Below are 23,445 nucleotides of genomic sequence, written 5' to 3' on the forward strand. Positions count from 1 at the left end.
AGACACAACTCACCAGCGGTTCGGCCATCACCACCTCGATCTTCTTCTCGGCCAGTACGGCAAACTCTGCAAACAGGCTCTTGATGACGAACTCTCCGGGCTTGAGCTCGGGGTCGATGATGATGCACGACATGGCGGCGGCGGCGTTGCGCTTCTCCCACGAGAGGGGGGTGACGGAGGAGGGTGTACGGCGTCTACTCACGCTGCTGACTGGAGCCGAGGCTGTGGGGGGGGGGGGGGGGGGGGGAAGAGGTCACAGGGTTAGAGACGGGGTCAGAAGCAGCAGCACAGACATAGTGTGTCAGGAGAACAGAGCGACACTGTCATAGTGTACAGTGTGTCATGGTAGGTGTCAATGCTAATGCAAACAGAAGAGGAGCAGGAAGAGGTGTCGCAGAGGATCATGATCTGCCTCAACACACAGAACTACCCAAAAATGTAGGTACTGCTGGTACCGAATAACGCAAATAAGAAGTATTTCATGGGGAGCTCCCGTAGCTCACCGCATATCTCGGCGCTATTTCTGCGTCGGGGAAAACCGTGCTGCGTCACGGATCTGGTGGACACGAGTTCGATTCCCGGACCCGCCGTCATTTATCAGAATGTCTTCCCCTGCTCTACATCCCGTTTCAACCCGTTTCTGTCGGTCATGCTTGACCAGAAAAAGCGATAAACGCTAAAAAATAAAGTATTTCATTAGATTATTCTGCATTGCTTTTGTTCTGTCTATGTTATACTAATTGTATGTCTATTTTACTGGAGTAAAGCACTTTGGGCTGCAATTCTTGTATGAAAGGTACTATACAATACAAATACAGTTTTATTATCATCCATGACTGCCAGGTATGAAAACGACTACAATACGGACTTGGGAAGCATTGATTTTTAACTGTACAGGACATCAATTTTTTTTGGCTCGCATCTTAATGCATCCTCAGCGCCTAAGTGAATGTTTCATCCAAACTCATTGAGTTATGACATAAATCAGAGCTTCCCGAGAGCCATGCAGAGCGAACCTCCTCAATGGCCCCAATAAAACACCACGCCAACAAACCAGTACATGGAGCTCTTTTCAAGTAAATAAAGTGATTTGTAGAGAGACGTTTACCATCAAGCAAGCCCCGTAACAAACGATCTGCACCATTGTAGAAACAGTGGAAACATTATAAATAGAAGGTATTGCACAACACATGTCTTCCAGGCAAGAGTATTTATTTACCTTTCAGGGCCATTAGGCAAGGCTAGTCTCCCCTAGGATTTTTTTCAGGGGGGGTGGTAGGACTAGGCCCCCCCAAGCTACTAGTGTTGTCGTGGATACGTGGTGTCAACAGTGTCGTCATAGACGCGCGCAGTAAGGCGGTTGTTAGTATCAGTGCATTTCTCTACACTGAGCTGAAATGAAACGATTGCACATAAATTAAGTAAATATTAACAATATTTATTTACAACACATAAATTAACTTATTTACAATTATACATACAGTAGTGACAACACACGTATGAACTATTTACAATACAGGGACAGTGTTTCCCACCGGATTTTGTGAGACTGTGGTGGGTGAACCTTGGACCCTCTAGGGGGGTCCGGGGGCATGCTCCCGCGTAATTGTTTTTTTTTGTACATTTTAAAGTTAAAGGGGAACTATCTTATAAATGGCCTTTTTGAGTGTTTAGCATTGTTTCCTAGCTATGTGAACTTATATTAATATGATCTATGTCTCAAAATTCTCATATTGGCGCATTCTTCCAATTCTCCTCTCACAATATTCACCCTCACTGAACTGAGTCATTTGAAAATGTGCGCGATATGTGATGTCAGAGAGACACCGCTGCATGTTAATGTTCAGGCGACGACGCCGCTGCGCAGTGGTTTAGGAGCCCAGGCTCAAAACGGCTCGAGATCTTGAGGTAGAAAAATGCTGTTTTTGAGGACTTGATTAGAAATACAAAACAATGAATAAAAAAAAATATATATATTACAGAGGTGTTCCATAGACTCACAGGAATTGTGTAAAAGTGCCCAAATAGTGAAAGAAATAGTAAAATAGTTCCCCTTTAAATGCATCAATCTGGTGCACTTTGAGAGCAAAATAAAGAGGTCAGATCTATGATGAACTTTGTGCTCAAAACACAAAATCACCTAGACTAGTGCTTCCCAATCCTCTCCTCGAAGCACCCCAGCCGTTCCATTTATTTGTTAAATTCCACCACCAGCACACCTGATTCAACTTAACTAGCCCTTTATTAGTTGAATCAGGTGTGCTGGTGGTGCAATTTAACAAATACATGGAACGGCTGGGGTGCCTCGAGGAGAGGTTTGAACTGGTTTATTTTTTAGAAAATATAAAAATATACTGCCTGGATTACCATTACGACTACCTACTACTGATACATCCCTATTGGCAATGTATCAGTCTAGGTAGTTAACACTTTAATCGCCGGGAACGCCGTAACTCGTCTTTGCTCGCCATGCTCATTCTGCCGAAGACGCCGTAACTCGTCTTGGATATCAATATTTCAAAAATCTGTGATCGAAATCATATTTCTCCTCCGGAGACATGAGATGTACTGGTGAGCTCCACTCAACTGTCTAACGGTTCAAGAGCGCCATCTGGTGGCCGATCGGCAGAGGGAGGGGCGCGCCAAACAGGAAGTGCTCATCCATATTTCGTCCGGGCACTCGATCGTTAGCCGGACTCCATCTCAACACACTGGATAATCAATCGCTCGCCCTAACTCAATAAACAACGTTATTTGGACGTATATAGTATTATACAACCTGGAAATGGTTCATCTATATCAACATCCCATAATCGAAAACTGTCTACTCCAAGCTGATCGTCCAACGGCGCGAGGAACATACGGTAAGATCCAGCGTTATTTTCTAACGTGTTCCATATAAACTGCTCCGATGACCATATGGCCCACACTAGACGAATGATATAACGTTGCCCACGGAATTATAAACGACCCACCGCCTATCCGGTCAATATCAGATGATACGTAGTAACTTCTAGAAGTACCTCCAGTTGAAATTTTTCATCTGGCACCGATCGCTACCAAACTGTATTTGATCATCAATATAATGCATTTGGGGCTATAAATCAAGTTCTGGAGAAAGCTGCAGAAAACGATAAAAACATACTTATACTTTAGACCATATTTTAGTATGAATATGTGAATGAAAAAGTATAACGTTGCTACACCCTGAACAATGGATATAGGACATTGAATGGGCCATAATAATGTCAATTTAGCAATAGAATTAAAAAAGTTATAGCCCTGCAAAGAAGGGGAACTTCTCCATAGACAAATAGAGCTGGCTAGGGATGGTAAATTATGAATTTAACCATGGCGATCAAAGTGTTAATGGGAAACACTGAGGGAGGCACATACAACTCATAACTATTTACAACCAGTGTCAGAGCGAGCGCACGTTGTTCGGAAATTCTGAGTGCACACTGGACGCTCTGACCAAAGAGTCAGTTTTATCAGAGCGGACAGCGGACTGGAGCAGATTTTTTTAGTGAATTTATTAACTCACCTTAACTAGGGCCCTATGAAATCTGTTTTTATCTTTTCCTGTTTTCGGATTTCTCGATTTTTTATTTTCCCGTTTTCTGATTTTTTCCTTTGGATTTAAAAAAAAATATATACAAAATTATGTTTTTAACTAACTTGAATAACAGTACATCTGTAAACAGTGCCAGTGTAGTTCAATGTCCAGTGCCAGTTAGGTTATGAGGTTTATTTAATTTTTTCCCCAATTCAGTTCAGTGCAGTTCAACTGCCAGTGCAGTGCAATAACTAAATTATTAAATAGTTAAATACAAAATAATAATTTGTTTAAAAGAAATCAGAAAAAAAACTGTAAAATGTAATTTATTTCAAAGAGATGTCGTTTAAAGGTTCATGCTTCTCCCCATCTCTGGCTGACATGACCATTGTGATACATGATGGTTAGGCCTTTGTTTTCCCCAGTGAGGGATTCTCTTTTGTCTGTCAGCAGCGTTTTGTACTTTATATTTTTTAAGTTTAAATATCAACATTATCTGGCCATAGGCGGCTGGGTAGCGTAGCGGACATTGCGCTCGTCACCAACACAAGAGACACGGGGTTTGAATCGGGCTGTCGGTGTTGCCTCCGGCTTGGGCCGGTCGTAATACTAACTGGACCTGTCTCAAAACCCTGCCCTCTTTTCTTGATCCTCCAATCACAGCTGTCGCTTACCTCTGACTTCCTCGTACAAACAAAGTTTGTACGAGGAAGTCAGAGGTAAGCGACAGCTGTGATTGGAGGATCAAGAAAAGGGGCAGGGTTTGAGACAGGTCTAGGGAAGTCGAAGGGTGGTAGTCTGGTCGTTGTGAACAGCGACTCCTACAGGTCGGTTGGGGCGCCTGCACAGCAAAGTCAGGAAAATGGCGGGGCCGTGTGAGCCTCCTACAAGTTACTCCTCGCCAAATGAGAGTCCGTGCTGGCAGGTGAAAAGATGTGACAGGCTGCCTCCACATGTATCGGAGGGGACATGTGATGCAAGGCTTCTATCCTCCCTACAACCGGCCAGTGGGGGGCATATGCGAGCAACGATCAGGACAGGGGAGGGAGAATTGGCACAAGAGGTAAATTGGGATGGGGAGAAAAATCACAGAAAAAGAGAAAAAGTAGATAAAAAAAAAAAAAAACTTTCCAAAGACCAGAGTTGGGACGGGCATGCGCGCGCACGCACACACACACACACACACACACACACACACAGAAAGGGAGAATGGCTTATATGAACTATCCAGTTCGTTTTTATAGTGTAACGTTACTTTAAGGAGAGAGACTGAGACTTGTTACGCGCAACGCTAGTCAGTCTCGGAGTTGTCTCGGAATGGATTTGGTAGGTTTTTTCTGCGTCTCCGGCGTAGACCATGCTGCACCACCGTTTTAAAGTCTTAGTGAATTGATTTATATGAAAACCGATGTATAATTTAGCTAGCTCGCCAACGTTACTGTGATTAAAGCAATCTTTAAAAAAAATCAGGCGGGCGGGCAAGGCAATGGTAGGGGAAACAAGTCTACTAATTAATTGGCCATAACTTTGAAACCAATTAAGCTACTATAGTCATTATAACCTATTAAATGTAATGTGGTTTAGGTTCTTTGTAGTTTTCTTTATGTAGTGCAGTCTGTTGGTGGATATGAAATAACAACGATGAAGCTGATTTGACCCCATGCCAACTAGATTTTCAACATCACTAAAATCTTTTTTTCCATTGAAGGTGTTTGTTATACTGAGAAGTACTGCTCCACTGTCTTATTTTAACTTGCTATGCACAGTATGTATGTATTTATGCATGTGACAGATAAAGTTCACCATGAACATGAGGGATAATTTGATATTCTACACTTCTGTGCTTGGTGAAGAAAGAAAAAAGTGTCAAGGCATCAGTTTATGCATTTAAGTAAGAGTTAATAATCACTTTGTCCTAAATAAGAGAAGAGGTTGACCCCGCACTGTTGCAATCTCCACAAATCTAATCCTCAAACATCTGTAGCTTACGTGCCAGTCACTTCACAACACTTGAAGTCCATCGTGACTGTGGATATACTCACTGACCTCCGTTACATGTGTACCAATCAGCCAACAAACCCATAGAGCGCAGTAATTAGAGATGCTCCTTCTAAGGACCCGATAATAACGCAAGTGTATCTTGTGTTACTTTCTTACAGGCATTCCGTACAGTTACAGCCCTGAGTGCAGAGTACCTCAGACGAAGAACCATATAAACCCTTTGTTTTAAGTTTTCAGAGGAACAATGTTTTCAAACTATATTATCTAAAGACGTTAAGTTAGAGTGTTGTCTTCACTCATAGTTAAAGACAGGTTGAGTAGTTTCTGGTGATATATCACATTCTCACTCCCAAGTGATTTAGATTAACTTCACAACTGAAAATAAATGCACCGTCCGAGACATCTCAAAAACGTATGGTTCTTCAGGCACGGGTCCGGTTCATTTAGCTTTTTCTCACGGACCAAAAACGATGTTTCCACAAAATATACAGGCCTACCAAATTATCTTCAGACTCTTCAAATCCAACATCAAGCCAGTACTCCTATACGGATCAGAGACGTGGAGGACAACCAAGATCACAATGACTAGAGTGCAGTCATTCATCAACAGATGCCTGAGGCGGATCCTGAACATCCACTGGCCAGACACCATCAGTAACAAGTAACAACGATCTCTGGCAGAGAACGGGCGAACAACCAGTGGAAGAACAAACCAAGAGAAGAAAGTGGGGATGGATCGGCCACACACTACGCAAACCAAACACCAGCACCACCAGACAGGCCATTAGAGGGAACCCCCAAGGCAAAAGGAAGAGAGGCCGGCCCAAGAACACCTGGCGCAGGGACTTGGAGACAGACATCACACGAGCGGACTGACATGGAAACAGCTGGAAAGCAAAGCACAGGACAGAGGACCCTGGCGAACTGTTGTCGATGGCCTATGCTTCCCCAAAAGGAGCGATAGGCGTAAGTAAGTACCAAATTCACGGAAAAGCCGCCTACATTGTCTATTTTTACCAGGAGAAACAGTTTTGAGAACAATTGGGAGGTGGTTGATTGTCACTGTGTGAGAAAATTTATGGAATGACCCTTCCATACCCTGACCCTGTTGAGAGAGTCAACAGCTTTAAGTACCTCGGAGCCTACATATCCGAGGACTTGACATGGACCACACACATTGACAGTGTTGTGAAGAAGGCACGACAACGCCTCTACTTCCTCAGGCGCCTAAGGAAGTTCCAAGTCAGTCAGAAGATCCTTAAGAACTTCTACTCATGTACAATAGAGAGCATCTTGACCGGCAACATCACCTCCTGGTTTGGGAATAGCACTGCACAAGACCGAAGCAGACTACAAAGAGTGACACGTTCAGCCGAACGCACAATTGGAGGGGGGCTCCCCACCCTCCAGAACATTTACAACAAGCGTTGCAAGGGCAAGGCTAAGAGAATCATTAAAGACTCCAGTCACCCGAACAACTGCCTCTTTGAACTGCTGCGGTCAGGCAAGCGATACCGGAGTCTCAAGGCGAGCACAGAAAGACTCAGAAGAAGCTTCTATCCCCAGGCCATCAGGCTGCTAAACGAACAATGAACACTACACAACAACAACCACCAAACGCACATAGCACACACATCCACACGCACACACTCACTTTAAACAAACACACTGTAGCACCCACTCCACACACTTTATAGCACACACCCACTTTAAACAAACACACTGTAGCACCCACTCCCCACACTTTATATTTATTGATGAAGGATTGCACTACAACTCGTACACCTTACTGTAAATTGTACCTAAATTGTACCTCATCCCATTTCTGCTTTGCACTATATAGTACTGTACATTAGTACACTGCATAGTATTGTATATTATATGGTAACTCAGAACATTGTACATATGTCTATACCGAACACTGTGACCTCATTTTCTTCTTCTAAATTACATGCTATACTATGTTATTTGATACTAGCTTGTCTAGCACAGTCTCTGGAGCGTAACAGTAAGAAGCATTTTGTATGAAAGTATTCTGTACTTCTGTATGACAACTATTAAAGAAACTTGAACTTGAAAACTTCTGTGAAAATGACCACGGGATGAGCAAATACTTGGGCCTCACAATTATGGCGTCATGTAATGAGGAAGATTGAGAACAGGTGATCTCACACACACTCCGTAGGAGGGGGGAGAAGTGAAATACTGTACAGCTAAAAACACACAAACACATCGCGGCTGGAGGAGAGGGCAGCACATGTGAGCGCAGTAGCTCTCAATATTTACACAGGCTTCCTGTAACACATTCCTCCAGGGGTCAGCAGCAAGACCAGAAACGGTATCTTTGCAAGCAGCACGGACCATGATCTTATCCATATTTAGTGCATAGTGCTGCCATCAACTGTGTTAAAGGGCATCCTTTGATGAAGGAAAAACAGCTCATCTTTCAACGAGGTAGCAGTGTTTCTTGGAGCTTCTGTCTGAAGAGAATGACCTGAGACACAAAGTCGGGCTGTATAGAGAATGTGAGCAGTGGAAACGCTGCAACACTAGAACGTGGTACAAACAGTGGAGGCCAAGGCGGGTTCCACGATTCAATTGACCCCTGACCCCCATCCCTCCCAGGAAACGCCTCACTCAGTTTCTTCCTGGTTGCCGGGGAAACGGTTGCGTGTTAATGTGCCGAAGAATTTTTTGAACAATAGCGAGGAGCAAAACAGCAATAAAAATGAATGACTATTTCAGAGGACGAACGATGGTTCACACCCAGTAACAAACGGTTATGACGCAGATCACACATGTCCAGGTTACATAACCATGGTGTAGAGAGGAGGAAGAATATGCAAAGCTGTTGTCGAATATGAATATTTAAAATAAACATAAGCCAGTACTGTAAGCGCTATATATATATAGATCTATAAGTGATGTATAAATAAAGGAAGAGGCATTCCTTTCCAAGTAACATACACTGCAGAATGCCTCAGGGGGGGGGGGGGGGGGAAGATGTACTGATCAATAGACTGGCATCACTCAATGCCCGAGGTCCAAGCAGCAGGTCCTGGCAGTTGAGTAGATAATGTTTTGCTCAACACAGTCAGCCACTAACCAGCAGTATATTATGCAGTGGAGGGGAAACATTATGGTACTTGTGAAATTAACTTTTTTTTTTTCAGGGCTTTTTTTGCCCCTCTTAATTGATTTTCGGGGGCTTTTTTGTATTTCGGGGGCACTGAACTTTTATGATGAAAAAGATTATTAACACATTAACTGCCACGGAGTTTGATCATCTTATACCATTCTCTGCCAGCACTGTAAGTCTATGGAGATGTTCACCTTCTTTGCAGGGCTATAACTTTTTAAATTGCATTGCTAAATTGACATTACTATGGCCCATTCAACATCGATTATCTATCGTTCAGGATGTAGGAACGTTTTACTTTTTCATCACACATTCATACGAAAATACCGTCTAGAATATAAATATGTTATCGTTTTCTGCAGTAATTCCTAGAACGTGAGATATAGGCATAAATGCATATATAGATTATCAAATGCCGTTTGTTACCGATCCACGCTATATTAAAAATTTCAACTGTACATGGTCCTAAACGTTAGACTGATCATGCGCGGGTGAACGGGGGGGGGGTTGTTTATAATTCCGTTAGTCGTTAAATGCTTTATGTAGTATGGGTGATATATAGATCAGAGCAGTTTGTATGGATAATAATAAACACTCACGCTGAAAATGACGTCAGCCTCCTCTTACCGTTGGGCGATGAGACTGGAGCAAAAAGATCCCAGTTATTTGATGGGGATCGAGTAGATCCATTTCCGGTTTGTATAATACTAATACACGCCCAAATCATGTCGATTATTGAGTTATGGCAGCGATCCATATCCACGGTGTGTGGCTAGAGTCCCGCAACGATATGAGAGTGGCCGGACGGATTTAGGAGACGCACCGATATCCAACCGGCCATTTCCGATTTGGCAACTCGCTGATCATCCACCAGGGGGCAGTATTGAAGCGTTGCAGAGTTGTGCCGGCTCACACAGCATCAGACCAGGCTGCGTGAGGGAAATATGAATACCATGGCAAAAAATATGAAATTTGATCACAATATCCTTGCACACTACCAGCCAGGCAGATTTTTTACCAGCCAAACATTCTAAAAATGAATTTGTGTCGCATATATATCGGGGGCCGATCACGTGATTTTCAGAAGATCGGGATCGAAAAAATAAATTTTACTTTTTTTTTTTATTCAACAAACATGACCATGTTCACGACTTAAACTCATACTGAGGCCTTAGTTTTGGTTTTAAATTGCATATCATCATTCATTTATTTATCGTCACACAGAGCAGAAGAATTTTGCCAAAACAAACGCATTTCCTTTGATTTAATTATACATCAAATGATTTATGTTGATCAAGGATGAGGGACATCCACTAGTTGCAGAACTTGCAGTCACCTGATTTTTACAGACGATGGCGCCATTGCTCTCATGAAGCAGCAGGTTGGAGGCGGAGTTTTTAAGATTACTCCGGTTGCAATGCCTCGCTTGAATGAAGTTAACTTTTAACCTGGATAACGTCAACATTCAGGGTGAATGTAATGTGAGGAATTGGGATGGGAGGGGATGTATCGGTAGATACTCAAAATCACATGACCGGGAGCAAAAAAAAATTATCGCGACATCCCTAATATTGATTGATTGATTAATCAATACAAGTAAATCTTAACACATCCACCGCCAAAAACGGCTTACGACGGGTTTCAAGGTCATGCGAATTCCATGTAACGTTACTTTCAGCGTGATTGTTTATTATTATTAATGCAAACCTCTGATCAATATATCACCCATACTACGTCATAAAGCATTTACTGACTATCACAGAATTATAAACGACCCCCCCCCCGTTCATCCGCGCATGATGAGTCATAACGTTTAGGATCATGTACAGTTGAAATTTTTTATATAGCGTATATCGGCAACAAACTGCAGTTGATAATCTATATATGAGTTTATGCCTATAACTCACGTTCTAGGAATTACTGCAGAAAACGATAAAAATATATTTATATTCTAGACGGTATTTTCGTATGAATGAAAAAGTATAACGTTCCTACATCCTGAACGATAATCAATGTTGAATGGGCCATAGTAATGTCAATTTAGCAATACAATTAAAAAAGTTATAGCCCTGCAAAGAAGGTGAACATCTCCATAGGCTTAGAGTGGTGGCAGAGAGTGGTATGAGGTGCAAACTGCGTGGCAGTTAATGTGTTAAGCTTAAATTGTAACCTAATGTAACCTAACATAATCATCAGACTCCTCACTCTAGCCTCTTTGCAGGATTTAACAGAACACAATCAATGTGAAGGTTTTGTAAACCTAAATTAAACCTCCTCAATCATGTCCTCATCAGAGTCCACAATTTCATTGATTCACTACCGATGACTGTGGTGTTATGTTAATGTGTGTGCGTTATACGACAGAGTGTACAGGCCACCGTACTCGGGGTCAAGGGGTAGGTACGGGAGGGCGAGAGAGATACACCTGTGTGATGTTGCCACGGAGTTAAGCTAATAAAGGATACTCACAACCACAGCAGAGGACTCACGTATTTTTACTGTGAAGTAACACGACAATGACAAACGTGTTTCTGTTTTTCTTTTTGACATACTTGCGGCACACGGAACAAGTTAACAACTCACCACTGTCTACAGCCCCCGCATCATACTGTAGCCTAGCCAGTCTCTTGAAACTATCTTCAAACTTCCACTGCTCTGGAAACTCTCTTTTGTCACGTGGTCCCACTCATCCTTTGTCTGAGAAAGCCGCGGTGGGTTCTCTTTTTAGCGGCCGGCTTACTCCTTCCATATGGTTCCACATATTTATAACCCATTAACGTTATTAAGCTAACGTTAGCTAATCGGGCGTAACGTTACAGTGCAAGCAGTGTAAACAAGGAGAGATTGACGCGCAAGGAGAGATTGAGGGCTGCAAAAAAGGTGACTGTCCTTTATTTTACATTACTATTTTGTTCAAATCTGCCCGCCATTGGCGCTTTGCAGGTGCTTATTTTGTTCCCTGTATATATTATATATATAATTGGTAAACTGTCTGGGGCTTTTTTTGCCCCCCTTAACTGATTTTCGAGGGCATTTGGTAATTTTTTTTAGCATTTTGTCCCAAGCCCCCGTTAATTTCAAACCCTGCTTGTTGTGATGTTTACTCATACACTGCTCGGAAATTATCTTGCCCGGTTCGCAGTTCGCACACATCTATTTTTAGTCACACATGTCATGAGTGAAACACTCACACTGAGTGAGTGTTAGTTTGGATGTGTGGTGGGTCCAAGCAAGGCATAGTGAGTGTTAATTTGGCACTACAAATAGTGAGTGTTAGTTGGGGTATGTGAGGGGGACCACGGCATAGTGAGTGTTAGTTGGGGTGTGTGGAGGGTGTTTGTTAGATGGGGTGTGTGGGGGGTGTTTGTTAGATGGGGTGTGTGGAGGGTGTTTGTTAGATGGGGTGTGTGGAGGGTGTTTGTTAGATGGGGTGTGTGGGGGGTGTTTGTTAGATGGGGTGTGGGGGGTGTTTGTTAGTTGGGGTGTGGGGGGTGTTTGTTAGTTGGGGTGTGTGGAGGGTGTTTGTTAGTTGGGGTGTGGGGGGTGTTTGTTAGATGGGGTGTGTGGAGGGTGTTTGTTAGTTGGGGTGTGTGGGGGTGTTTGTTAGATGGGGTGTTTGTTAGATGGGGTGTGTTAGATGGGGTGTGTGTTAGATGGGGTGTGTGGAGGGTATTTGTTAGATGGGGTTTGTGGGGGGTGTTTATTAGATGGGGTGTGTGGGGGGTGTTTGTTAGATGGGGTGTGTGGAGGGTGTTTGTTAGTTGGGGTGTGTGGAGGGTGTTTGTTAGTTGGGGTGTGTGGGGGGTGTTTGTTAGATGGGGTGTGTGGAGGGTGTTTGTTAGTTGGGGTGTGTGGAGGGTGTTTGTTAGATGGGGTGTGTGGGGGGTGTTTGTTAGATGGGGTGTGTGGAGGGTGTTTGTTAGATGGGGTGTGTGGGGGGTGTTTGTTAGTTGGGGTGTGTAGGGGGTGTTTGTTAGATGGGGTATGTGGGGTGTGTTAGTTAGATGGGGTGTATGGGGGGTGTTTGTTAGATGGGGTGTGTGGGGGGTGTTTGTTAGTTGGGGTGTGTGGGGGTGTTTGTTAGATGGGGTGTTTGTTAGATGGGGTGTGTGTTAGATGGGGTGTGTGTTAGATGGGGTGTGTGTTAGATGGGGTGTGTGTTAGATGGGGTGTGTGGGGGGTGTTTATTAGATGGGGTGTGTGGGGGGTGTTTGTTAGATGGGGTGTGTGGAGGGTGTTTGTTAGTTGGGGTGTGTGGAGGGTGTTTGTTAGATGGGGTGTGTGGAGGGTGTTTGTTAGTTGGGGTGTTTGTTAGTTGCGTAGTGTAAATGTTGTCTAGCAGGCAGCACAGAGAGCCTTTCAAAAATGTCCCCTTTGTTTACTGTGTTCCACCAACAACCATCCAAATGATGTCAGATAGCCAGCCAGCTCTCCAATCACTGTTTTCTCTCTCTCCCTCCCTTCCTCTCCCCATATCCCTCTCTCTCCCTCCCCATCTCTATCCCCCTCTCTCCCCATTTCTCTCCCTCCCTCTCCCCATATCCCTGTCTCCCCATACCATATCCCTCTCTCCCTCCCTCTCTCCCTCCCTCTCCTACCCTGGGCCAGCTGGACTGACTTGGAGAAATGAGAAGCCCAACATTGTTTGTACTTTTCCACTCGACAACAGAGAGAAAAAAATGCAAGGCATCCTTTCCTGGGCCAAGTCTCCGCGTCGCTCCCCCCTTTTCTCTTCCCCTCAATGGGGAGTTGTTTTGTGTGACGCGCCAAAACCACCCTTCCCTCCCAGCACTGACCCCGTCCACAGACCTGCGGGCCGCAGACCAACCTCACTGTGCAGCCGGGCGGCGCTCTCCTCTGACTCACTGCTGTAGCCTGGAGCGCATGTTCTATTCCTCATTCAAATCTCAATGCAAAAAAACTCAAAACACGCTCTCTCTCTCCCCATGACAAGTAAAGAAGCAAGCCGACGGTTTGCCCTGAGCCTTACTCTTGCCGGCATGAGTAGCACATTTGAGGATGAGTGAGGCACCTGTACAATTTAGAGGTAGGGATGCACCAATCCAACTTTTTCAGTCCCGATACCGATACCTGGGCTTTGGGTATCGGCCGATACCGAGTACCGATCCCCATTGTTCAATTAATAAACTGTATGCCTCACTGTGTGGAAGAGACTGGGATAATTATTTTGTGCAAGGCAGCATCAGGCTCGACTTAAAACATTACTTTCCTAACTTAGTGAACAAATTAACACAGATATAATGTACTGAATTGTTACTTCTTATTTAATTTATTATTATAATATATAATCAGATTGTCTTTTTTTATACCTGATCCAGCTGTTTGTCATATCGGGGCCGATATCCGATATCAATATCGGAGCATCCCTAGTTAGAGGAGCTGGCTTGGGAGTCAGAAGGGCACAAGTTCAATACCCCCCCCGCCCATAATAACGACTACTGACACCCTGAACTGCTGCAGTAGAGTTGCTCGGTTGAAAGCAGTGCGATATTGTGTGGACGTACTGGGGCGGCTACCAGGTGTGAATGTGTGTAACTGTATGAGTATGTAGCAGCAGGGCGTTGGTGGAAAAGAGCACATGTGCTGCTCTGCAAATCTTCCCTGAGTCAATAAGGGACTTAAAATACCTCGTCTCTAGAAAGGACTTAGGGCTGTCACTTTTTCCAAAAATCAAGCCATAGACCAATACAAAAGCAAAAGGGAATTCTGGTCAAACTGAATAAAACGTTAATGTAATCAAATTCCTCTCAAAACATGCATGTAATCAGATTACTCTCCCCTTCCACGGCCCCATGCCTTTTCAGGATTGCAAAACAAGGCAATTAACGTCATTGTTGTCATATGAACTTCTCTAGCAGGTTTTCATGTCCATAATGATTAGGTTCTAGTTTGTAGTCCCACAACACCTTTTCAAGAAACTAAACATTCTGACTGTGTCTGAGGTTAATTATTTACAGATATGTATTTGTGTACAAATGCATTTATGATTATCACAATCTACCAAATGGTTGTAATAGTTTTAATTCGGATTTTCATTCATATGTCACACATCAGTCCAGGGACCTGCATATTGTGGTACTTCTCTTAGGCAGTTCTCAGTGAGGTATAGAGAGGGTCTAAAGTTTGGAATGCAGCTGATCCTATGCTGAGGAAATCTCCATCTCTGCTTATTTTTAAAGCAAACTACAAAAAAATGCTCATATCCAAAAAGTAGTAGATAGATAAATAGGTCATACATGTAGGTATGCATTTGGTTAGGTTTGTAGACATGTGGGTGGGTGGTTATGTATTATTATTAGGGCTGTCTTAAATACTTCGAAGCTTCGTTCGATGGACATGGGATTCGAATATGAAAAAAAAATATTACGAATTTTTTGTTGTGCAAAATCAACTCTGCCGCTCTTTGTTAATAACAAGCAATGCTGTTTGTTACTTAAGATGAGGTCAGACTCGGCACTGACAGATTTGTGTTCATTGTGCTGCTTTTATAAAGCCTCAAATGACGGCTTACAATATTCCATGAAAGCAAAGTGGTTTGTTTGTCTAAGATTTAAAAAGGTTTAAACTTTACAGCACTGACAAAGTGCTGTACAAGTCCCACATCATAAAAAGAAGCTTCGAATCTCGGCCCGGAAGCTTCGAATTCCAAAAAGAAATTCGAAGGTCACCCCTAATTATTATGTACGCAGTATATATGCATGTATGTATTAATACATCTTTTGAATGTATTACTGGTATTTTTTAAATAATGTATATTTTTGTATGTTTGATTTTAGTTCTCGATAAGCCTCTCCTACACAATATGGTTATTATGTATTTTATTTTTATTATTATTTAATTTTTTACTTTTGTTTAACTATTTGTGTTAACACTTTCAGTGCCAACGACGAGAGATCTCGGGTTTTTTTTAATCGTTTTTTTTATTATCGATTTCCATTCATTTCTCATCAATCTAGCCTCACGTTACCAGTGGGGATCTGTCTGAACTCGAACAGGGAAAATACCGCCCCCTATCGTCTCTCCGGATGGTACTGCACCCCTTTGGATTGGATTGAATGAAACGCATGGAGAAAAAAAAGTCCTGCTTCCACATTTTACTTGTCAGACAAGTAACCGGAGACGATCCAAGTCATTGCCCACCACCAGAATAGTGGAGAATATGTGTTTCCAGTACCCAGCGTTGGATCAATAAACGCGATCGATATTTGGAATGGCGATCAGGAATTGGAATAATCTTTTTGGAGATCTGATCTGAGGTAAGGAATCTATTTTACCAGTCTTGGGATAATCAGAGCTATTTTCACCTATAATCAGCGTGTGCCATGTGTGTCTGTGTGTGTGTGTGTGATCAGGAAATAAGATAATCGCTTTTTCAGCCCGCTTCTATAGCATGCATAAGTACATATTATACTATCGATAATCTAGCGTTTATTTGAAAACTATTCATAAATAGGCCGAAAAATGACAACGTGTTTTGTGTATTCCAGTGTATTCCAGTAAAGGGTGTTTATCACAGAATCTTAATTTTTTTCTGAAACTTAAAACGAGCCTTTTTTAAACTGGTATAAAACGGAAATGAACAGATTAAAAAACAATCCGTTTCGACAATGTTGACTGCAAACAAGTCATTGATAAGCGACGGCCATATTAGACACATAGCCATAATTTAAGATAATGTTTATGCGTTCGCAAATATGAGAGCTCAGTCATTGAAGTGGGTGGTGGCACGCAACGGGGTTCCGGGGCACCGCATGGCTGGCACGGAAAGTGTTAATAAATAAAAAGAAAATACAAAATTATTTAATAAATAAATAGCAATCAGATTCTCAAAGAGAAGTTCCACAGGGGTCACGGCAGGGCCCCTCTCCAGGCAGGGGAATGAAAACAACTGATCTAGCCGGAGCAGGAACTATTCCAACTAGTCCAACGACATGCTTATCATGCCTAGCATGCGAGAGGTCGATACAAACCCCACTGGGTCAGAGAGAGAGGAGTCCACGGCTGCAATCAAGAAACAGAGAACCCAGCGGGATTACACAACTAGTAGAGAGCAGCGACTCCACCTCACCACAGTAAAAATGGACCCCCCCCCCCGCCCAGGCCTGCTCACTTCCGCTCGCAGAACAACCAGGAACAATACAATAGAACACACACAGTGTTGGTATGCAGTGTGTGTGTGTGTGTGTGTGTGTGTGTGTGTGAGAGAGAGGAGAAACATGTTGAAGGAACACAGCTCATGTTTAGTGGCGTTGGCACTGTGCTAATTGCACCCCGTGTGTCTTAACATGTTCAGCCTCTCAACGAGTTCCTACCGGTCTGCTCCTCGCTGCGTGTTGCTGCTTCCAAATAAAAACAAGAGAGCGAGGGATACAACTTGGTGAAATTAATCTGACACACGCCGATGCAATGCAGGGCACGCGGAGGGAGAGAGGGGGGGGGGGGGGGGGGGGGAGACGCACATGAAAACATGCCTGCTCCACCCATCTGTGACTGATCACGCTGAACTATACATGATGGTGTGTTTACTACTGAACGCTGTGAAAATCCTTTTAAACTGGGGACCGACGTCAGGATAAAGCATACAGGCAGGCGGCTGGAACCTTCTGGAACATCCGATATGTGTAACGTAAAATGAAAAAGAGCAAATGCGCGAGAGACAGTGGGTCGGATAAAAGTTTTGGTAGGGTGGCATAGACACAGTTGCTGAAACTAGGCCATACCCCTCTTTGTTAGAGAGGCCCAATGGAGAGGAACTGGCAACCAGGAACTGGCAACTAGGCGCAGGATGGGGGGAGAGTGGGGGAGATGGGGTGAGGCGGCATTCATTACAGAAAAAGGGGGGCAAACAGGGGGGAAATAACATTACATTTACATTTAGTCATTTAGCTGACGCTTTTATCCAAAGCGACTTACAAGTTCTGTACGACAAGCCATCAGGAAGGGCACAAGTCTATCAGCTGAGCAACAATGTTCATCAAAGTGTTGAGTGCTACAGTGTAGGTTAGTTTATTAGGACAAGTGCATGACAGTACGGTTAGTTAGGGTTAGATTTTTTTTTTTTTTTTTTTTTTTTTTTTTTTTTAATTCAGATAATGGTTGAAGAAGTGCGTCTTTAGTCGACGGCGAAAGATTGGACGTGATTCGGCTGTCCTAACTGGGGTGGGTAGTTCATTCCACCATTGTGGGGCAAGGACTGAGAATAGGCGACTTCTCTTTGATGACCCTCCCGGAGCTTGGATAGGAGTAGGTCTGAGGCGGCCAGAAGATGCAGAGCGTAGGGGTCTTGAGGGTGTGTAGTTAGAGACCATTGACCGGAGGTAGGCGGGAGCGGTTCCCTTTGCCGCACGGTATGCTAGGTCGAGGGCCTTGAAGCGGATTCGTGCAGCAATGGGGAGCCAGTGCAGGTCCCTAAGAAGTGGGGTGACATGGGCCGACTTCGGTAGGTTTGAGATCAGGCGGGCCGCTGCGTTCTGAATGAGTTGAAGAGGCTTAGTGGCAGTGGCCGGGAGGCCAGCGAGCAGTGCATTGCAGTAGTCGAGGCGGGAGATGACTGTTGATTGGACGAGGAGTTGGGTGGCTTCTTTTGTCAGGAAGGGGCGTATCCTTCTGACGTTGCTCAGGAGGAATCGGCAGGTTCTGGTCGTCGCTGCGATGTGAGCAGAGAAGTTCAACTGGTCGTCGAGGACAACACCAAGGTTCTTGGCGGTCGGGGACGCAGTCACAGCTGCATTCTCGACTGTGATTGAAAGGTCGGTTAGGGGGGAGGATTTGGCCGGCAGGTGGAGCAATTCTGTTTTGCTTAGGTTCAGTTTGAGGTGGTTGGACGTCATCCAGGCTGAGATGTCGGACAGACAGGCCGAGATCCGCACAGAGACGTGGATATCTGAGGGAGGGAAGGAGAGGAAGAGTTGAGTATCGTCGGCATAACAATGGTAGGAGAAGCCATGAGACGTGATAATGTTACCCAGTGATTTAGTGTAGAGGGAGAAATCTGTTGTTGACCCAGCGGTTGGATATCCTGCTGAACACGGACTAGACAACTTTCTAGTGCTGAACATCGACTAGCCAACTTTCTAGTGCTGAACATAGACTAGCCAACTTTCTAGTGCTGAACACGGACTAGCCAACTTTCTAGTGCTGAACACGGACTAGTCAACTTTCTAGTGCTGAACACCGACTAGACAACTTTCTAGTGCTGAATATCGACTAGACAACTTTCTAGTGCTGAACACAGACTAGACAACTTTCTAGTGCTGAATATCGACTAGACAACTTTCTAGTGCTGAACATCGACTAGCCAACTTTCTAGTGCTGAACACAGACTAGACAACTTTCTAGTGCTGAACACTGGCTAGCCAACTTTCTAGTGCTGAACACGGACTAGCCAACTTTCTAGTGCTGAACACCGGCTAGTAGGGGTGGGAATCACCAGTTTCATCACGATACGATCGATTCTTTGGACAACGATACGATATTTGCCGATATCGCAAAGTCTGCCACGATACGATACGATTCGATTCAGGTGCCTGCGATCGATATGAGACGATATTATGTGCCCATTTAACACAATCGGTCACATTTAGATCAACTAAAAAAAGGCTACGGAAATATCAATTGACGTTTTTATTTTTGAGCTCTTCCAGACATTTAAATGAAAAACAATATTGTTTTTAATACAAATAGACATCCTGTTCACTGTAAAGTGCCACTTTTTATATATTGAGCTTTAAACTTTAAGTAAAATGTTTTGGAACTCACAACACGCAAGCTAAAACCCCTTCCTCTCCCAAACCGTTCCTACAATTGTTTTATGTTGCATGATGATCATGTTTAAATATCAACATTATCTGTCCATCCTCAGTAAATAATATCAATATAATAATACTCCTGACTTCATCTGGTATTTTCATACACACACACACAGAATGTCCCCTCTCCTCTCTCCGTTTCTCTCTCTTAGCTTAGTTAGCTTAAGCAGCTAATGTAACGTTAATTTAGGTCTGCCCACGCGACGTGGGCATAAAAGAATGGCGACGATGCAAAGCATGTTAGATGCATTTGACCTGTTGCGGGGAAAAAACTGCACAGACTTATATCGGGTATCAAAATAGACAACTGAAGCCCTGCTCTCGCTCTGCTGTACAGAGCCAAGAGTTTCACAACACTGGCCGCGGGGTGGATATGACGTCGCCGTCGCCGGATTTTCAAAATAAGAGTATCGCAATATGAATCGATCTTTTTACATTGCATCGATCCTATTTGATTATTGATAATAGATCGATATATCGATCTGGATCGATGTATCGTCCCACCCCTACCGGCTAGCCAACTTTCTAGTGCTGAACATCGACTAGCAAACTTTCTAGTGCTGAACACCGGCTAGCCAACCTTCTAGTGCTGAACACCAGCTAGCCAACTTTAGTGCTTAACAAACATCAACTAGACAGCTTTCTAGTGCTGAACATAAATTACCCAACCATCTAGTTTTGAACAAAGACCAGCCAACTTTCTAGTGCTGAACATCAACAACAGAGGTAGAGCAGTAATCTAATAATCCAGAGGATGAGCAGGTTGGCAACTTGCATGGTTGCCTCTGCCATTGGTGTGTGAATGTATGAGTGAATGCGTACAATTTTAGGAACAAATTGAAAAGCGCTACATAAATGTACCATTTACCAACTAGCCAGCTTTCCAGTGCTGAACAACAATTAGCCAACCATCTAGTGCTGAACACCGACCAGCCAACTTTAGTGCTGAACATCAACTAGCCAACTTTCTAGTGGCAGACTGAATCAACATGAAGGAAAACCTCATGCCAACCTGCAGTTTAAAAAAGAATTCACCAGTATATTGTTTCCACATTATTGGATTTCCCCCAAAGGGTAATCATTTTCAAATAACACACTTTAATTGTGAAAGAAATTTCTATAAGATCACCAAAACGTCCTCGACAGCAATGTCCCTCCTGCACCAATTTGATGAAGAATGTCAACAAGCCATTTCTAAGATAGCTGGATACAGGACAAACGCAGTGTCAAAAAGAAAAGACAATTCTAAATGTCAAGTTGTATTTTTTATATTAACTAAACTAACATAAATGCATATTAATGAATAACATTCCCGAATACTTCCATTTCAGCTCCGAGTTGTTCAGCCAACATCCACAAATCTCATCTTAACCTTGTAATTCTCAACCTAGGCCTCGTTTCTGCCACAAGGCCTTCAGATCAGTTAAGATTGATTATCCTAAATCTATAGCGTTGAGTGCACAAATACACACACATGCACTTTAATGTAAACACATAATCACATTAAAGCAGCCATGGCAGTGCTTAAAACAGTTAAACTACAATGATGAACAGCCTGGAAAACACTTAAAATATCCAGTACAATGATTTATTATTTATTCAGTTAGAAATGGCTTATTGTGGAATGTTAATGTCATGAGTATCAATTTCAGCTTCAGATGTACCATTATATCTCCAACACGTCGATACTCGACGTACAGTAACTCAATAACTTTAAAATGTTTGAATTGGTGCATCTCCAATTAGGGGTGTAACAGTACACAAACTACAGTTCGGTACGTACCTCGGTTTTGAAGTCACGGTTTGGTACGGGTTTTCGGTACAGTGGGGGAAAGTTTAAGTTTATTTATTTGGCTTTCCATGTTCCACTCAGCCAGGGGTGATGCAGTACCTGGTCAATGAATATTCTATATTCAAATTAATCATCGACTTGTATAAAAAAAAATATATATATATATTAGATTGTGGGCGTGGGGCTGAATGCGCTGCATGACGGATAGGATACACACGACGTCATTTAACTAAATACAACAACCGTGACCACCATCCCTCAGGGTAAAACGTTATTGAATAGAGAAAGAAGAGTCATGCAGGTCCCTAATGGTAAATACCATTTCTCGTTTCATGCCAAGGAAAATATATCAATTCATGTTTATCACACCTTGTTTTGGAGGCACGTTGCCGTGTATGAATGTCCGTTGTATATGCCGGCGCAAACTACCATTAATTTGATCCAGAGAGGCAACCCCTTCTCAATCTAGCACCAATCCTCATCATGCACAGAGAGAGAGAGAGATGGTGTGTGTGTGTGTGTGTGTGTGTGTGTGTGTGTGTGTGTGTGTGTGTGTGCCACACTATGAGGCTATGCTAAATTACAGGTCATCTCTGTGTTGTGCGTGGGCTGAACGAACATCCGGCCATTTGCGCAAGTTATATTTTGGGAAGGGGTGAACTTGGGAGTTTTGAATTAAATTCTGCACACAAAAGAAAAGTTCTGCATGCGCTTTCCGTTGGTGGTTAACGTACCGTTGCATGTGTTCGGTACACAGTGCGTACTGAACCAAAGGTCCAGTACTGAAATGGTTCAGTACGGATACGTGTACTGTTACACCCCTAATCTCCAATACACTAATGGGTACTAACTCCACCATCACCCATCAGGTCAAACTTTCCATTTTAGAATTAGTCTATCTCCAATACCTTTAGTTAAAATCCTTTTCATTTGCTGTGCACAGAAATGACCCCTACATGAAGACTCCTATTGATTTGGGTGACCCCATGACATTTACTCTTGTGCCACAATCAGGCTGAACTTAAAATTTTCTAATGGGTTTATCTCCTGATCCGTTAGTTACACAGTCATGAAACTGGTATCCAGAGATGTGTCTACTCATGCACAACAACTTTGCCCTAAGGACCTATGACGTCCGCCACTCGGCCATATTGGAATTTCTGCCATCTTGAATTATTGGAAAAAACATTATCTTTCCCTACTCCCTAGTCTGTTCACATAATTTGCCTAAGCTTGCTGTGGAATCTAGGGAGTAACATATTCAAATGTCTCATTTAGATAATTGATAAGCCAAACCATATGACCGTCTCAGCCAATCAAATTTCGTAAAGGTGCATGGTAAACAGGAAATTATTCGTTACTTGAAAACGCACCGGCCGATTTCCACCAAACCTGACAAATGTTTGCCTTACAATAGCAAGGAGGCCTGTGAAGTTCTGAGTAAACTTTTGCTGATGGTGGCGATATTCTCATAAAACTAAAAACATTAACTACTCCTCAACGGCTCGGACGAAGAGCGTGGTCAAAGGGTGGATTGAGAATCTGGGACGTTCGGGGATATACCCATTGCCGGTCACAGACAGAACTTCTCTGGTTTGATTTGTGTTTTAGGGTCACCCTCTCTGAGCACAGCCAACTCTCAGTAGGCTGAGAGGGCATGGCTCTCTGTTCACTGGAGACACTATACATCCGAGAGGGCATGGCTCTGTTCACTAGACCCTATACATCCTTGAGAGGGCATGGCGCTGTTCACTAGACGCTATACATCCTTGAGAGGGCATGGCTCTGTTCACTAGACGCTATACATCCTTGAGAGGGCATGGCTCTGTTCACTAGACGCTATACATCCTTGAGAGGGCATGGCTCTGTTTACTAGACGCTATACATCCTTGATTGTTAAGGACATAGTGTTGTTCTTACACCATGCAGCTAGATGTGACTGATGGGCCAATCAGAGTAACCAGAGTGCATTATCATTAGCCTCATACGATAATTGCCTAAATCATCTTTTTTGCCAAATTGTGATTTCTGCCTAACTGTACTTTCCTCACACTGCTGCATCGCCCTGGCTTAGTGCCTATGTCCTCAGCCAATCAGCACACTTGTTAGGTTCAAAAATCCCCATCTG

At 43.4% G+C, this 23,445-nt stretch overlaps 1 protein-coding gene across 16 annotated transcripts in view; it reads right to left on the reverse strand.

Annotated features, from left to right (window-relative positions):
* Positions 1-23,445, reverse strand: part of fryl (furry homolog, like) — a 182,873-nt gene that overhangs the window by 103,213 nt on the left and 56,215 nt on the right. For all 16 annotated transcript variants that reach the window (XM_084307769.1, XM_084307770.1, XM_084307765.1 and 13 more), the window contains one exon: positions 14-222. In XM_084307769.1, the coding sequence (XP_084163895.1) occupies positions 14-133 (120 nt within the window). In that variant the 5' untranslated portion in view covers positions 134-222. The remainder of the gene's footprint in view (positions 1-13; positions 223-23,445) is intronic.

This window comes from Notolepis coatsorum (assembly GCF_963971535.1).
Source record: "Notolepis coatsorum genome assembly, chromosome: 2".
Taxonomy (NCBI): domain Eukaryota; kingdom Metazoa; phylum Chordata; class Actinopteri; order Aulopiformes; family Paralepididae; genus Notolepis; species Notolepis coatsorum.